This window comes from Filicampus tigris, chromosome 3, assembly GCF_054856515.1.
Source record: "Filicampus tigris isolate MCC_2025a chromosome 3, RoL_Ftig_1.0, whole genome shotgun sequence".
Classification (NCBI taxonomy): Eukaryota; Metazoa; Chordata; class Actinopteri; order Syngnathiformes; family Syngnathidae; genus Filicampus; species Filicampus tigris.
In genome coordinates this window covers 13,007,121-13,026,180 of record NC_141219.1, presented here as the reverse complement: position 1 = coordinate 13,026,180, position 19,060 = coordinate 13,007,121, and the positions used below count along the sequence as shown (strand labels likewise).

Below are 19,060 nucleotides of genomic sequence, written 5' to 3'. Positions count from 1 at the left end.
GTTCCGTTCTGCCCAAAAAAGTTAGGAGATTGTTGTTTACGGAACTTAGTTTCTTGCACCATCATCCTTACCAAGCCATGCAGAGCATAAGAGAAAAAAAAGAGAACAGGCATGGTCCGTCCAAACTTTGCTTGTCCGTCGCATGTTGTGTTATTCCTCTTTTTACAAATACATGCTATTAATAAATGGAATATAAAATATGTGATCATTTACAAATACTGTATACCGGTAATTGTTTTCATATTTTGACAAATTTGGCGCACAAAGTAGCCTGTCACTAACAAGCATGCGGGTTAAAATTGCAACAGGATTTTTTTGTGTGTGTCTTACCATTATCATCTTAACTATTCCAATATGCATTAATTAATGCTCCATCCTCACCATTCATACTATGACTCAGGGGTTACTTTAATTGATGGTGAGTATGAATTTTTCAGTGTTTTCCAAAGTGTTTTCAAGTTGCTCTTCACTCTTCTTTACAGGGACACTTAAATGAGACGTGTGGGGCAGAGAAGCTTCACAGTCATCCATCCCGCCCCTCAGTTGTGCCTTGCCAATGAACAATTTGTTCAGATTTTATTTTGTTGTAACTTGTAACAAAGATGGTTAGGGGAAATGTATCGGAATAAAAATATCTTTTTTTTTTTTTAGGAAGTGTAATGGACTAAAAGTGAAAGTTTCAGTTACAAAGTATTTATACAGCATTATGTTACAAGACTGTCTGTGATCATAAAGTTTGGGGATCACACTTCCGAAGGATACTGATTCGTCAGCCCAACACATTTGCAAAATGAACTTAGCAGGATGGATTTGTTGAGCTTGCGTTCATATTCTGTTCAATGTAGCTTTCTTGTGGGGTTTTATAGCACAGAGTATGAATTTCTAAACGTTCAAAACTCTATTTTTTTGTATTCTTTCAGAAAAGCCAAGGGAGGCCTGTTTTGATCCCGGTAACATCATGAATGCTAGTAGGACCGGCTATGACTATAAACTGGGATCTCAGGTGTCCTATAACTGTCACCATGGCTACACAACAGTGGGCGGTGAAACAATAACCTGTGTGATGGGACATGATGGGAAGCCGGTGTGGGACAAGGCTCTGCCATCATGTAAAGGTAGGACAGATTTGTGGTTGAACAATTGTTACACACATAGAAACCAGATAAAGTTCACCCCACTCATAATATATGGTCTGCAGCGCTGACCCAAAACGGTCCATGTTGCAAAAAAAGATTGGGGACCAGAGTGCGACACCAAAGAACTGCACAAAATTAGGGAAGGCAATTCATTTTTTGAAGGGGCCATTTGAGAAACTGAAATGGTTGATAAGAACCACACCAGCGTGCAAACTCACTTGCACATATATATCTACACATATAAACATGCAATCACTATTTAAAAGAGACTCACCGAAAAATCAGGAATACAGTGGACATATTTTCTTCTGCATTTTTTAAGTGTGCTGACACCATGAGCACAAACAGCTGAATATACAAAAATTGCCTTACAGCGCTACCCACAAGCCAATTCAAATCATTGTATTGTTTTGGTTTTGTTTTGTCTTGTGAGTTGTTGCTATTCCTGTGCATATTCCTTAATTGGTAGTCCAAGTGGTGGGTGCTTTTGTGTATGTGTCTGTGTGTGTGCTGCGTGTGGTTGTGTGAACATCTGAGACAGATTCTGCCAGGGATTGGAAGGCCAAACTGTCAAAACTGTCTATTTGATTAATGGGTGACAGAGCCCAGCAAGTGACACCTGCCAAATGGCCATTTGCAGTGTATTTGGCACATGAAGTGTGTGTCTTTGTTTGAATGTGTATATATGGGGAACTCAGAATTATAAATGACAGTAATCTGACCTGTGGCTACACCTCAGCGGAGGTGGGTAGTAACCAACTACATTAATCTGTTACTTGGACTCAAATATTACTGAAGTAATATTGAGTTAGACGAATGCTATTTTTTTCTCCTTTATATTGTGATACATTATACTTGCTACTTTTTTTCTATGCACAGGTATTTATTCACTGACTCTTTTTCACTAATCCAACATAACTACTCAGAATATCTTGACTCGATTTTACCAATCAAACGGAGCTAGAGAGTCATGATGCACACAGTCTCCGCGCAGCCCCATCAAGAAGCATAATTTTCAAAGTGTTTTTTGTGTCATGAAACTAGGCAGTAATGTGCATTTACTTTCCACGGAGGCTGGAACTCACCCACAATCCAGTCAAGTCAAGATAAATGGTAAAGAAAATAGATGATTGGATTATGAAAAAGAACAGCTATGTTATGCACTGTCATCTGTCTAAAATATCAGCATTTCAAGCTACAATTACTCCGCTCGGAACTTGAGAAACATACAAACCGTCATGCCCTGTGGAATAAAACCGGCAGGTCAACCACAGGACGTGAACACATATTGTAGTTCATCCGACCCGCTCGGACACCGTGGAGCTATCCGTTCCTCACTGTCGAAAAGGTTCGTGCACATTCAAATGCAGCGAGCAGATGATCAATTCGCAATGCTTGCTCAGCACTCAAAGTGAATATGTAAGTTGGCAGAACCAACGTTTTTGACTAATGAAACAGATGTCAGTACGCTGAATAAATGTTGGTGAATCCTCCTGTTGAATTTCAATATAATCAAATTATATCTAATTGGCCATCTCTGCCTGGTGACCCTAATGTGTTGTTTCACTTGTACAAAATGAGCTAATTTAAGACCATTTATTGAGGCTCAAGTTGACTTTATTTTTTTTTTAAGTATTGTTTTAACATGACATTGTTGAGCCGTATTTTTAATTTGTGCATTCCTATTTGATGGTTTTTGTATATTTCATGTTCATGTGGGGCGGCATGGTGGTTGGCGGCAACACAAGGCTGCAAAGCATGAGCTGCAGGTGATTGGATGTTTTGATCGTCAATAAAAGGCTTTGATCGAATATTCCGACATGCAGGGAGACGCATTGTAGATCACTTGTGGGCAACAGACCCACTATATCATTTTATAATTCACAAAAAGATTAACAGTGACTCTTTTCTCGTTGACAAATGCGCAAGATAGTTTGTCTATGCCCAAGACAACAAAGTTCCTGAGTCGTTTCAATTTAAGAACTCATTGAATAGTTTATTCAAGTGCAGCCTGCATGTGACTATTTTTTCTACTTTGACTATATTCTGAACAGTGCAATGATTAGGTGACATGCTATTTATTTTACTTTTTGCAAAATTAAGTCTTTTGAGACTGCCGATTATTTTCATCTGTTAAAAACTGTGTTACTAAAAGCTGGTAAATTAAAGTTTTTCAGTTACCTTTGTGACTGAGTAATTTTTGTATTGTGCCAGCAACGGTTTTGTATTTCTTCATGATTTTGAAAATATATAGAGATTTTGTCAAAATTACGGCAATAATATGCCTGGTTTGTTTTTTTTCACATAATATTGCATAATAGCAGTCATCATAAATAAATGGAAAAATACACAGATATTCCATGTGATCGGAATTGGTAACGGTATCGGCCGATCTCACTCATGCATGATGTATCAGTGTCATAAAACCTTATCGGAACATCCCTAGTCTAAATTGCCCCGAGGTGTGATTGTGAGTGCAGATGTTTGTTTGTCTCTGTGTGCCCTGCGATTGACTGGCAACCAATTCAGGGTGTCCTCCGCCTACTGCCAGAAGACAGCAGGGATAGGCTCCAGCACGCCCGCGACCCTTGTGAGGATACGTGTTATGGATAATGGATGGATGTTCATGTGATGTGTAAAAAATGATCAGAGGTCCAATCAGAAGTTAGTACTTCAGGCCAGTTAGAATTTAACTTTTTTTTACTCAAGTATTTATTTTACTTGAATACCACCACTGCTACTCTCCCCACCTCTGCAGCCCAGAGTAACAAGCAAGGAACAATTTTAAAATGAAAAAACACAGTCAAATAAGTTTATTTACAGAGCTGGGCGTTCCGTCTATCTGACGGACAGGTCCGTTTATCCGTCACTGACGGACGCCCTTTTTGCTGGCGGTTGACGAACAACCGGAAAAAAATTGAAATAGATGGATTAAGCATAGTTGGAAACCTCTTTATTTAGTCCGCCATCTATTTTTCGCAGCAAGGCTTCGATGGCCGCGGCGAGCGAGGGGGATGAAAGTAGTGAGTTGTCGTTGCTTGGGGGACAGATTTGAGTGAGGGACCAGGCTGTGAACAGGCTTCCAAAGCGCAATTAGTCACTATGGGATCAATAAAGGCATTCTTATCTTATTCTTATCTTATCTTATTCACTAGTGACTGGACTAGTGCTATTTTTTTCTGTTGTACTATCCCCCGGAAAAAAATGGCGAATGACGGACGACGGAAGGGTACCCACGCTGCAGATGGATGATGAATAACAGACGCTCAATTTTTAGTAAAATGGCCAGCTCGGTTTAATTATCCCTCTCACCGTTGACTTTTCTCAAGCTTAGAAGACTGTCAAAGCACGTGTGGTTGGGTGTGGATGGACTTTGAGGTACAATATGTTTTTACAACACCAGCAAATAACTAAAGTGGTTTTATCTCATGTTCACATCCATTGACCTTTTATCAAGATAAAAGCATCACCTTTGCTTTCTACTTGTTTCATACACAAAGACACTGTCATTTGTAATTCAAGAGCACGCCCTAAAAAGATGTTTTACAAGGACAACGGTGCTGCAGTATATTCTTTGTTGTTTTTTCACCGGCTGCGAAGGTAAAACAACAATTCAAGTTGACCACTCGCATGGCTTCCGTCAGCAGTTCTGCATGTAGCTCGATAAATGTTAATTGCGTTAGATTATTTGAGTGAAATATTGAGTGAGAACATTATGAGCAGAAGCTGAATATTGATATTGTAATCATATCAGAGACTCTCATGAAATACCACATCATGGGGCTCTGACCAATCCTGAGCCACTCCTCCAGGCGTCATGTAATTGAATAAACTGCTGTATTACACAAGCTTTGTCAAAAACGATAAAAGTCACACCGGTCACTTCATTAGCTAAACCTGTACATTGACGTCCGCGCCGATCCGAAGTTTGAATGGCACCTTGCGCGAGATCCCCCTTTGGTGCCCTCTCGACTAACACATGCACATATGCACACTCAAGAACACGCACACACTGAGGAAAAGCACACTGAAATAGATTTTTAGCAAATAAGAAAACAGCAAATAAATAGAATTACAGTAACGGAGAGTTTAAATAACAAGTATTGTTATTGATATTTGCAACAAATGAAAAACAAATGAAGGAAACATTATTGCAATATGTTTTTGCTCTGATTCACAGCATGCCTGCTTTCTCTAACTTAAAGGTTGGATTGTTAAATTATTTACAAAATGTTGCCTTCCATTCTTCCTTGATGCAAAATCGTCTACGATGTCCATGTATGATACAATACGGGTCTACTCCCCCATTGTGTGGTTGATGCTTATGATGCTGATGCCAGTTAAACATCCATGAAAAATGGTTGACCTCAAGTGGGTTTTCCGTAATTGAGCTTTGAAAAGGGCATCTATTGTACAAAGGGCGGCTCCGCAAGGGGACACAAATCCTACATATAAGCGCAAATAATTGACATGTCATGCACTACACAATAGAAAAACAATTAACAATCCTTTTTTTTTCTTTTTATCTTGGGTCACGTGCTGCCCATCAGCAATGGCGAACTGCGCGGCCACACATAACGCAAATATTGAAAGCCACCACTAAATATCGCATGTCAGTCTACACTGAAAAACATTTTTTTTTACTCACTTTAATTTCGTCAAGTGGTTGCACGAAATAAAATCATCTGGATCCAGATACATTTCTTTAGTAGATTAAAAAATGTATCTCGATCCAGACGATTATATTTTGTGCAACCACTTGAAGAAATAAAAATTGAGTAAATTCAACAACAACTTTTTTCAGTGTATCTCAAACTGATGTTCTTTAGACCACAAACTTGTTGTGACTGAATCAGCACTTCTACTTGCAACCAAGTAGTGTACTGCATTACTTCAAGATGGAAATAATCCACAATCAAATGTAGGACAACAAAATTCTTAAAGATCAATTAATTGATTAAACTATTATACACATCCCGACAAGGTAAAATAATGTACTTATTAGGGACACTCGAGTATTATTTTCTTGAATGAATGCCGATTTTTCCCACACATCTGTATTTGGCTCTCATCCTCTTGTGTGATGTAAGTTTCCGTTGAGTTCAGTTTTGTCCCTTTTCTGTTTCCACAACAAGGTCTTTGATTAAGGTGCCACTTCCTCCTTTCCTGAAACAGTTCAGTCAACACAATTCGACTTACTAATTTCTTCCATTTCCCTCGCCTCTATTCCTCTCCACATTGACTTTTCTCACCACATAGTTTGGGCACTTCTTTTTCCCTTTCTGTCTTTGTGTCTCGGGCCAGCTCCTGGGGGCTCTTAGACCAAGCTCATTAGACAGGTTGAGACCCCCTTAAATAATACAGCTCCACTTACACTTCTTCCGTCTCCTCTCGTTTCACCTTTCGTCCCCTTGCTCAGCCCCCTTTTCCTTTTCCTCCCATCTAATGACTTCTCACTAACCCTCTCTCCTGCACTGCCTGCCTACTGCCTCATCTGTCTGTCTCATTTACTCTGTGTTGCTCTCTTTCACTCTCTCTCTCTCTCTCTCTCTCTCTCTCTCTCCCGCCTGCTCTCACACACACACACACAAACCTCCCATCTCAAAATGCTCTTTTATTGGTTTCCATGGTAACTAAAAGTTGTTGAAAGTAAGCAGTAATTCTTAGTGACTGTTGATAGGCTCCTCTCTCTCTCTCTCTCTCTCTCTCTCTCTCTCTCTCTCTCTCTCTCTCTCCTTCTCTCTCCATATTTGTGTTTATATGTATTTACTTTATGTGTGTGCACTAGGGATGGGCAATACCACACTACAGATTTGATATGATACAGATACTTTTTCTTACAGTATAACCGATGCTGGTGCGGATACATTCTCCTTGGCCTTTTTCCAGTCAAATTATTTTTGCGCGGGCAATTCACACGACAAATACTGGCCACGTGAGACCGAAGATGTCATTTACAATCGAAGATGTAAAAATAGTCACTGCAAGAAAAGCACTATTTTTAATTTAAAAAGTTGAGTGGTAATTACCATCCTCTATTTTGTTATAATGCCGTCGATATTGTCATTGTCTACAAACATATATCTTAACCATATATCACGTTCGACTGGTTCCACTGGTTCAAATTCCCCAAGTGCGTCGACTATATCAGTGCCGTTTCTTATATCAGCGCTCCCGCGATCGCCTGCCGTCCGCCATTGCGGCTCCAAAAAATTCCAGACATCCTCCGAGTGCTCACGGCACCGTCACGTGTATACTCTGATGCATTTCATTGGCTAAGAGACCGAGAATTGGATTAAAAAAGGAAAACGACGTATACGCTCTCCCGGCTTTAAAGGTAGAAAAACGCAAGAGCGCTCCCGGCCTTAATGGGTTAAGCAATGATTGTATGAAAACAAATGGTGGAGAAACACATACAGATAGATAATATAAGTATAAATGTCGTTAACCTTACACTTTTAATTTTAGCTATCATGCAACACTTCATTTTAAAAAGTGAGATGTGCAACCGCCCTACCCATATGTCAGCCTTCCTGGTGTTTTATTTTCTTAACACATTAAGTGTATAGACACGTACAGTAATTGTGTTCATTTCCTTCCATTAAACATGCATAGTGAAACTGACTGTAATTTATATATAATTGTGGCTTTGTAACAATAAAGTGTCTGTTTGTTAAAGTGTGGGTGTGCAAAACTCAAGAGTTTGAGGTTATTTTCTTTCCTGAGATGAATCTAATCCCTGGAAAATTAAAGTCACAATAACAATTTTATTGGCTAGTTTGAAAAAGAAAAAACTGCAGGAGGTTCTATAAAATAATCTTAACACTTTGGGACATTTTTAGACTTTTTCTTTTACTGTGTTCTCTTTGCTGCAGAAAATGGTTTATATGAGTGTGGGTGTGTGTGTGCGCCATTTACTGCATGTGGGGGTGCGCGCGTGTGTGTTTGTTGGAGATTGAACGACCATGAGAAGTAAGTCTTCCAAAGTGTGTGTGTTTCAGCGTGTTGCGAGCATGAGTGATCAAAGCCCATTTGTGTGGAGGCTTTTTAGCACCTGAGCCTGGAGCAACACCACTGGGAGATTGTGGGTAGATCAAGAACGCACCTTCAGACCTGAGGGTTAGAATGCAGCATCACAGCAAGAATCAATCCAGAAAATATCACTCGGTGTGGAGGATGAAGAGAAGCAGAAAGAAAGTGGATGATTACTCTGATGGTTTATGAAGCAAAAAGGAAGGGAGACGGCAAAGTGGGGGTCTAGAGGCCAACGAGTGCATCTGCTCTGTGGGAAATGGCAACAAAAACTATTTTAGCTGTGTTTTTTCCTGCCGTGTTGATCTATTTACCATGTGATCCTCATCTCGGGTGCCCATTATTATGCAAAGTTTGTGATAGCTCGGCACATGCGCTCAGCTCATTGATGTCGCTTGTGAAATGTTATTGAGGGAGCTCAGGTGCAGCGCTCAGAACAGTAGCACAGCTCACTGCTTTGATCGGGACTACTACGCATCTGAAGTTCTTCTGCTGGGTAATGCATGCAGGTTAAAAGACCACTTGAGGGTCACGCAGTGGGATATCCCTGAAGGGTGATCCTGGACCGGGCCTATTGGTTATTTGATTGACATTTTAACCCCTTCATGCAATGCACACTATCCACACAAATGTCAACACTCACTCACACACAATATATACAGTACATAAGCATGATATATTTTTTCAGTTATTGACCCTGAGGCTTCTGTTTATATTTCGTGTGAGTGAGTGTGTGAGTGTGCATGTGTGTGGCATGCATGAGCGATCGATCAGGTGAGTACGTAGACATTATATGTGCAAAGCAAGAAATGTGCTGCGGTTGCACTGTGTGGTTCACGGAATAGTTGCAGCCAGTATTCAGGACGCTCTACATCTGTATCCTGCTTGTTAATGTTGAGTTATTCAAATTCTGGTTCAAATGCGAAGGCCAAATTCAAGTATGTGAATATGTAAATGTGCATGTCATTAAAAGTGTCTTAACATTTTTGACTCTTTTGATCATATTTAACACTAACGTTTTACAATAACACGCTGATTATGTGGCTGTATTTCACCTGCACTGCCTGATGAAATGATTAATTTCCAAATACATACTCTTAGATGAGAGTCTTTTCTTTTTAAGGTTACATAAGGCTTTGAGGGCCATTTTGACAAAATGCAACCATCTCGATTTTTTTTAACATGAAAATGAAAGATTAGAGAAGCATGCCAACTCTGAGTGTAATGAGCACATTGCTCCCGGCTACAGAAAAGAAGAGAAACTCAAGACACATGATTATAAACTGAATGCTTTATTGCAACATGATGTCCCTAAAAGCTGCAAAAGCTGTTCAAAATCCTTTTATGCTTTTGCCAGAAATTATTGTGGCAGTGTTACCTAATCAAAGGTTCTGGTAGCTGGGAAGCTGTGTTTTGAGAGACTTTATTACGCAGCAAATTATCATTTTGATATTTACGAATTTTCTTAAATTAACAAACTATTTTATTTGTTATTATTTTTAATTATACTGCATGATAAACAACACAATTCTGATTCTCCTCAGATTTCCTGCTGTGAGTAACATCACAATAAAACAAAAAGTGTCTAAGGAGCCAATAAACTTAATTGCAAATTTCGATTTTGTCTCCAAATTCAATGTGACTCACATTTAAACTTGGCTGACATAAGCACAGTCAAGTTGTACTGGCTGTCTGAGTAAAATCAGAATTTGACTCACTAATGCAATTGCATTTTAGAGCTAGTGACCAATATCTATTTTGTGCATAAAGGCAAGTCCAACATTACAATTTACCATGGTTATGGGATTGTCCAAAAGAGGTTCTAAAATATTCTAAAGCTGTGTCCGAGACACATCACTTTGTAAATAAATGTACAATGCCTTCTTTCGTGATGTTGATGACAAATGTCATCACTATAGCCTACACAGAATATGGCGCACTGTGCAGAATATGGAACATCAAAACCAGAAGGGATGCAATGTTCACATTTATTTGAGTTGATTAAAATACTTCACCAAGTGTAGCATGGATATTTGGTGAATGGGTTTTGCATCATCTTGATGATCTTGCAGAAGGCAGAGGTCGCAGCTAGAAACCAGCAATGAAATAAAATGCTGTTTTCATCAAAATCCCTCAAAATTGAGTCAGCTCTTTAGCTGTCAATACACGCGTCAAGATGAAAAAGACTCAAGTGATATATGTGTTGTCTTCAGGCCTAGATAGACCAATGTGCTTACCCCCCTGTGGCATCTGGCCGACTGTCAGCACTTCGCACTGGGAAAAATGATGAAAATACACCGCAACGACCATTAAGTACCTTCTGCGCATGCCATACCATTGGCGGCGGTAGTCCCTATTCCTCATGGTAAGAAAAAGCCAAACAGAAAGCTATTGGCAGTTGCAGAATGTAAAAACGTAAGTAATGCATTCTGCTATATTTTTCGCTCACTGCCACGCGACGCAAACTTGACGCTCTTGACGCAGTATTATACAATTATTATTGTATTCAAGTCTTTCCATCGCTTACTGTTTATCCGCATTCATCACTTCCTGTTCTTGCTCCGTGCGCTGATTCGCTAGCTAAAAGCCAATCAGTCGGAACAAATGTCACGACTTATGACGCCGATTCAACATGCTGAAACGCCCACCAGGAACTTCCCGACGTGATCCGATGTTACTACGGTGTTCGCTACATCAAACAGAAGGCTCAATCCGACGCCACAACGCTTCCCGAAGTCCGACGTCCGATTGGTCTATCTACGCCTTTACTCACAATCGGGCAACCCATTTACAAATTTTCATTGAAATCCGTCATGCAGTTCTGCATAAGCCTGTTAAAGAATTGACAAACAAACCAACGATAGTTTTCATGTTGCCTTTGCATTTGCCAGCGGTCACAATACCACCTTCCCAATTCTTGTCATCTTCCCCTGTGTTCTGCAGCGCCATGTGGTGGACAGTATGGTGGATCTGAGGGAGTAGTTTTGTCTCCAAACTACCCTTTAAACTACACCACTAGACAAATCTGCTCCTACTACATCAAAGTGCCTCCACATTTTGGTATGCTTGGATTGCAAATGAATAAATTAGCAACACCAATGCTACTCATGCATTTCACAATGTCCTGAATTTTTGGTCTGTTCCTATTCCTGCGTTCCAGTTGTCTTTGGTCAGTTTGCCATCTTCCAGACTGCGATGAACGACTCGGTGGAGCTATTCGATGGCGCCAATGAGAACTCGCGATTGCTGAGTTCTCTGGCGGGATCACATTCAGGTGAGAAATGGTAGAATAATAGAGTTTTTTGTTGTGGTTTGATAAGCCATTCCTGTGACAAATATTCTATTAATTCATCGCAAGAGACAACCGCCATGTCTGAAAACCTTCACTGGGTTGATCTGCTCTATCTGGCCTTATGAAAAATTGGTCCGTTATTTAGGTTGCTGAAATGATTAATGTCCCACTGGGTGCCTGCAGAGGTGTGGCAATAGCAAGGACCGCATAATTTTTCACAATTTAGATACTTCCCAGGTGTCTTAATATGCATGTGACAAGCTTTCATCCAAATACCCCAAAGACGATTCTGCACTTTATATCCTAGCTTGCTGGAATCGTCTTGTTTTAAGAGCTGGCCCTTTCTTATGTTGTAAGCCAGATCCTTCCATTCATCCATTATCTGCTGCTTGTAGTGAGCCAGATGCAAAAAAAATAATAATGATAATAATTACATATACGGCTCACCATTATGTTGAATATAGTTGTTGTAATTAGTGAGAGCTCTGCGCTTGTTTCTCTTTAACAAAACAGGTCTGTCTTGGGTTGATCTGTTTTTTCTTTAAAAAAAATAAATAAAAAAAAAACAATGGCTTTCTCTTTTCATCCTGCGTGCATGTACCGTAACAGTTTTTATGGCTTCACTGACTCATTCGCAAACCTGTCGCAACATATCACTCACCTACTTTTCAAAATAAAATTCCTTGAACGTTGCAGGTTTTTTTTGTTCTGACCGATTGGCACTCATGACCCAGGCTTGCACAAGTGTTCAGACACTGGTTCCTCCTGCCTGCGGGTTTGTATCTGCTGTCGAGGAGGGCGCCTGTCTTTTCCTGGCTGCGCTGAGACCGAAACTGTCAACACTCTCCCCCAGTTTGCACGAAGAAAAAAGAAAACACAAGAAAAACACTTTGTGACAGTGACGGTTGAAAACAGAACATTTGATCATTTTCAGGAAGTCTCTTTTACAATATTATTATTATAAGTGTTTTTTATTGTAACTGCGTCCGAATTTCATGTTCACCTTCCTGGGCCTCTTGATTTACTACAGCCTCTGAAGCAAATAACAGGAGAAGCGCTTAAGTCAACTATAGAATACACAGAAGTGCCACATTTAATAGGGAATACAAACATTTTAGGGTTGCTCCATCCAAAGTGCGTCGCTGGCATGAAGGAACATCAATGACGGACTTCAGTCAAAGGGGAATGCAAACAGCCCGAAATGCACACAATTGTGTGCCTTTTCTCTCTTACCCACATTCAGGGAGATTATGGCCCCTAAATATTTCTGACCGAGCAACAGTGGAAGTGCAGAATGGCCAGCTCACCAACACATAAAAAAAAAAAGGATGCAGTTGTTTAATTTGACCCTTAATTGTTTGTGGACTGTGAACTGGGGTGTGCTTCCCTCTTTCTCCAGTTTTCTGAAATAACAATACAAAAATTGTATCGTAATTGCTGTCTACTTCATCTATATGTCATCATGGACCTTCTCATTCTTCAGTTTTGATGATATAAGAACACAAAATCTCATATCCAAATTTCTATAAAACAACAGTTAGCTTTTAGAATCAAATTGTTTACTTTTACTATACAATAAAATACAAAAAAAAAGCCGAAGTGAAAAAGCCATATTAAATCATCTTGAATTCTACATACACTGTACTCATACAGTACATAGAACAATTTGATGATGCCAGAGGATCACGGTCTTGTCCGGCGATGCATTTTCTCATTTTCTTGCAACTTACTCAAGCGACTCCATGCCATTATTCATGCATCCCAAATCAAATAGCAATCAACTGAAGCAACTCAACCTTTCTCATTGATCCCTACCCACTTGATTGGTCCTGCATCTGAGTGTTCACAACATAATCCGCTTCGGTCCGGCCGTGAACATACCCTTAGAAGAAGTTTTTTTTTTTTTAATTTTTTAAGAAACCATTAAGTCCTGCTCTTTAGGAGTTCCCGAGCACATCTTCGTAAGAGGAATATAATGAAATTGTCTGCAAGAAAGCCACTCTTGGGGGCCGTGAGACCACAGCACCAGCAGTTGTTATCTCTGTATATTTGGCAGTGATGTATTTAGTGAGAATCCATTATGGCTTATCTTTGAGACAGCATCAGTGACAGCGATGCCTCGCTGGGGCCACGGAGGAAGTAGCAGAACTCTACTGCATTCTACATATCAACCCATCCATCTCCTGCAAATGTAATCATAATACCCAATAATACCATTAGTATGGATCTAAGATACAACTATCTATGCTGTCAACAATTGTGTGGTAAACGTTGAGTTACAGTGTGCCTTTAACAAGTTTGAAATTATTTTCTATGACAAGGGAGATTCTTTGGAAATTGAAGTGTTTATATTACTGTCAAAGTTAAGACAGTCAAGAGTGAACGTCCCGTCTGCTATCACTTTCTTATATATTCTTGAAATGAAACAGTAGATGTTTAAATAATGACACATTGGAAATGAGTAAGAAAGGCTCATTTAAAATGTAGAACTGTTAGCTTTTGATTGACTGAATGGAGGCTCATGTGATTCTATGCTATGAATTGCCAACTGTGATTCATCAACGTGCATCTATCTATCTATCTGACTGTCTATCTGTCTGTCTGTCGTTTTGATTGTCTCAGGTGTCTGCACTGTAAGAAGGAATTTGTGTCTGTTTTAAAAGTCATGTTCCTCAAGGAATCCTCATTAAAATGTATTTTGTCGATATAGAATTTGTGACTGCAGTTGCTGTGGTAGCAATTTTCTTATTTTCACGAAATGTAAACCAACAAGGCAAATGAATTGCCGCTGCTGGTTTGTTTTTCGTGACTCATTTAGACTCAGTCGTTTTCTAATCAACCAAAAATGTTAAGTTGAAAACTCCATTCATGGGTTTGTGTTACTTGTGTTTCCCAGGAGAGACGTTACCCTTGGCAACTTCCCATCAAATAATGCTACGGTTCAATGCCAAGAGTGGCCAACCAGCTAAGGGCTTTCATTTTGTCTACCAAGGTGACGTGACTAAAGTGTTTTCTTTGAATACCTCATTCACCAATAATAATTCATAAGTGTATTTTTGAAATAATTAGCTTGAGACTGTTGTCAGATTGTCAAGGTGTTAAAAGGAAGAATCATTCAAATACATTTTTGTAAATCTATTTCCATGAAAGTGTCAATTAACTGAGTGACTCCTTCCTCACTTTGGCAATCATCTTTGCCTTGTGCAAAGTTCGAGTTTGAATGGCTAAACAGATGACTAATGGACAACCAAGTCAGAAGCATAATGAAGCAACATCAACACGAATCAATCCGAAATGGAGGTCGTGTTCCACTTCAGCTACAGAAAGCGCTAAACCTGAAAAAGTTGCTTTTATTGAAACTAAATGACCAAAGATACTCAATCACTTTGTAAAATACCTCTTTATCAAAATCATTTACAATGAATGATGATGTAATAATTGGAATGCCTTAAAGGGATTTTGAGTAACTGTTCAAAAGGACTAATGGTGAATGAGGCTCACTGAATTTAGTTTTTTTTTTTTTTTTTTGTGCTTGTTCCACCTTCCTCTCATATCTTTTAATGACTGCCGACTGAAGCTGTGCCTCGGACTAGCGACAGTCAGTGTAGCTCGGTGCCAGAGCCTCGCTACGGCCGGCGGATCGGGTCAGAGTTCTCGGCCGGCTCGGTGGTCCGTTTCGAGTGCAGTCCGGGATATCTGCTGAAGGGATCCAGCGCGATCCAGTGCCAGGCTGTACCAGGTGCTCTGGCGCAGTGGAATTCAACGACGCCAAGCTGTATCGGTAAGACACTGAGATGTACACTCACTGGCCACAACATTAGGCACACCTACCCAGTCTGTTGAGATGCAATTCGAGAGCGAGATTAAAAATTCAATTGAGTCTAAAGATAATCATGCTCTGTTTTGACTAACATTGCCAGAAGGGATTTATTTATCAATCTATGTATTTCTGTAGTGTTGCGTAACTCAAGTGTGTCGCACTGAGATGTGTTTCTCATATTTAGCCATTTGAGTGACTTGAAATATTAGAATGAACTTCACATTATTATTAGCATCATTATGCAAAAGGTGTTTTCTAGTGTTTTAACTTTGCGTCCAGCTAAATAAATTGAGCAAGTTAACTCCACTCAGTATAATACAATACAATACAATTCTACACCACTGCAAAATACAACCACAATAATAGAGATACAGCATTGTTAATTTATACCTCTCTGAGAAAATGTATTGCACTTTTATTGGATCTCATATTGCTCTGGCATTGCACTGTCTCTAACTAAACACTGTTCCCAACCTTTAAATCATCATTTCAGTACAGATGCTGTACAACTGAATCGACGTCTGTATGAAATCTATTTTTGCCGCGAACAGTTTTGATTGTCACTTCAGTTTATTAAATCATATGGAGTCACTTTTTCCTCTCCACCCCTGGCTCTGTATTTCTGTCATTTAAACGCTATATTGTGACTGGATGTACAATCATGTTCTAACAGCCCGTCATTTCCCTCAGCTATTTGGTTAATAAACTCTACTAAAAAATGTGTAATTCCTGTCTTCTCTTCAGTTCCCTGCAGTGGGAATCTGACGGAGCGCCGCGGTACCATATTGTCTCCTGGCTTTCCGGAGCCATACCCTAACAGTCTCAACTGTCTGTGGAGAATCCATGTCAGCGAAGGAGCTGGAATACAGGTGACGATGCAATTCAACCCTTTTAAAATGGATTATATTATGTTCACTAAGTGGTATTTATAATGATGTAATTTTAATTGGAAGTATAATCATGTTATCATAATAAAACAAGACTATGCAATTTCTAGAGAAATTGAGTGTGAACGCTGAAAATGCTGAATGTAAAAAGTTGAACGCAAGTGTAAGGATGACTGTTATATAATGGTGTATGTTATGATATACAAATATTAAATAAAAGTGCGCAAGGTTGGCTTTGAGCAAGGGTTTACCACAAAAGAATGTACCGAATTTACCACTGCACTACAAAGGACTTGCTCAGTAGCTGTTGTTATAGCAGAGACGGTGTGTTTCAATCACATTGAATGCCAACATGAATGAAACATAAATGGATCGCTAAAATGCTTTGTTTGATATGAAATTGTACGTAACGTATACCAATATGTGTCTAGTCACAAGTGTAAAACCCTGTAGCGGTTAGAATTTTATCTGTTGACATATTAATAATGTACAGTTGGCGGTGGGATTTGAACTAGGAACTAAACTCAGGTTAACATCACTTGTGTAGTACAGTAATCTTCAATTATATTGAAGGACATGGGATGCTGAAATTGAATGTGTAATCGCTGTCACATTGGAAATGAATGAGGAATGTTTAAAGTAAAATATTAAATTGTCAGAAGACTGTATGTACTGTATGCTGAATTAGAAAAATAATGCCCCGGAAGGCATGAATTTTTGGAATGTGTTGACATTTGAACCGTATAAATCAAATGTATTATGCGGGAGTTGAATCTGGACAAAATAGGGAGTGGAATGCTTTCAGCATTCACACAATAACCTGTGGAAACTGATACAAGCTGTTTCACCAATCCCAGATGCCAAAAAAAAAAACTAATTATGGACTAAAACGATGATGACCTTGCTAAAGGAAAAAAAGATTGCGAGAGATGAGCTACATGCAACATGCTACCTGCATGTTCACCACTACATAGCCTGTTGCTCGTGCTGGTCTCGACAAGATGGATGAGCTGAGCATGAACAGCAGTCAGTGTGCAGATATTCACATGGTTGAAAAATACTCCTGGGCTGAAGTTGAAGTGCTGATGCTAAAGTGTAGAGCTTTTTAAATACCATGGGAGAGCAATGCTGTGTTCTTGCTGTCTATTTACATATCACAGCGGGACAACCAGGTTACTATACTAGCGCTAGCTGGATGAAATTGTAAATAAACAAAAGATTTAATACCCAGATGTCATCTTGGTTGCAATGGGATGAATTAAAAAAACCTTGGAACTGTTCTCCCAAAGGAGATGCATACATACCATAACCTTTATCTTTCTTTCTTTTTTTGCCACATTACACAAAAATGGAAGTAAATGGGTTTGCTGTGGACAAGGTGGAAGTTCTGGGGAAAGAAATCCACAAATAGCTGATTTAGTGATTGCTGAAAAGTGAATATGTGGGGGTTTACTGCACCGGAGTTACATAGCAGCCATATGCCGCAATGTTCCTGCTGCTATAATAGTAAGCTAAAAAAAAATGTGAAAAGAATACAGTGAGAATGTTTGCGTATCAACATTTATACAGTGACTCTGCATAGACACAAAATATGTTTTATTGTCTTTCTTTGCTGCTTAGATTCAAGTGATGACATTTGCTACCGAGCACAACTGGGATTCTCTGGAGATCTACGATGGGGGAGACATGACGGCTCCTAAATTAGGGTCATTTTCTGGTATGACAATATACTCTCACACAACCACACTCTCACACACACAAGCACACACACAACTACACGCACAGGTCGAAGTCTAGATGGGATTTGACAGCTCCTAAACTAAAGCTGTATGCACACACACACACACACACACATACACAGCAAGTATATTTGATGAATTAGCTATGACAGTTATTAATCTATGAGCACACACATGCACACACATAACGCTGCACACCAGAGATATATAATGGATGAGTTGTAATAACAAGAAATCTGATATTATCTTAAATGTCCTTTTGATGCGCTAAGAAGTCCTCCTCTGTGGAGACGGCGAGCGGGGGGAGCAGAAGAAGAAAGAGCGAAGGAGCTTCACTTGTACTTTGAGTGAAACCCGGAAGGAGGGAGAGAGGACAGGGAGGCGTAAAGAATGAGATAACCTTTAGAATTTCCCAGCGGTGTTTCCCCTGTGACCTGCCCCAAGCACATACCTGTCACATACCTATCACACATGAAACATGCCGCCCATTGGGCAGCACACACTCGCACACGTACACAAAGGCACCCAAATGACTGCCCTTCTCCACAAGGCACACTGGGGAGCCGCCCACTCTAACCACAGTGATCTGATGTTTGCCACTGAGTGTGAGAGCGTTTCCTCATATAGGGACAATTCCATGTTAGCGGTCTGTGGAGGGTTAGGGGGTCACTCACCTTCTCTTCCTGGTAATTCCCAGATGGAGTTGGGATGTAAGGACTTCTTAAAGATGGAAGTCAACACAAACGTTTTTTTTTCCTCAAGAATATGTTCTATGCAAGCCCACTAGTTGAAACAGAGCATTCTGATAAATATTGCGTTTGTGGAATAAGTGTTAATCCACTCGTTTTTAGCCATCTCTGGGGGCATCCATTTTGTCTTCCGTCGACTGAAGATGACATCACAACTGCTCACAACGACGAAAAACAGCTTAGCAGTTTCTGTCAGTCGACAGAAGACAAAATTGCCGCCCTCAGAGATGGCTAAAAACGAGTGCATTTTTCGGCTTAATTTTTATTCCACAAACGCAACATTAATCAGAATGCCGGGTTTCAACTATTGGTTCTGCTGGGAACATGTTCTTGAAAAAAATATGTCTTCCGCTTTAAGGCCAGAATCCCACATCTTATTCCTTTTTTTAACGTTATTCTATACTC

General features: G+C 39.7%; 1 protein-coding gene across 1 annotated transcript in view; it reads left to right on the top strand.

The window, feature by feature from the left end:
• Positions 1-19,060, top strand: part of LOC147149956 (CUB and sushi domain-containing protein 1-like) — a 434,959-nt gene that overhangs the window by 347,458 nt on the left and 68,441 nt on the right. The window contains exons 33-39 of the mRNA XM_086024950.1: positions 921-1,115; positions 11,112-11,228; positions 11,329-11,442; positions 14,357-14,452; positions 15,038-15,241; positions 16,025-16,149; positions 17,788-17,884. Of these exons, the coding sequence (XP_085881076.1) occupies positions 921-1,115; positions 11,112-11,228; positions 11,329-11,442; positions 14,357-14,452; positions 15,038-15,241; positions 16,025-16,149; positions 17,788-17,884 (948 nt within the window). The remainder of the gene's footprint in view (positions 1-920; positions 1,116-11,111; positions 11,229-11,328; positions 11,443-14,356; positions 14,453-15,037; positions 15,242-16,024; positions 16,150-17,787; positions 17,885-19,060) is intronic.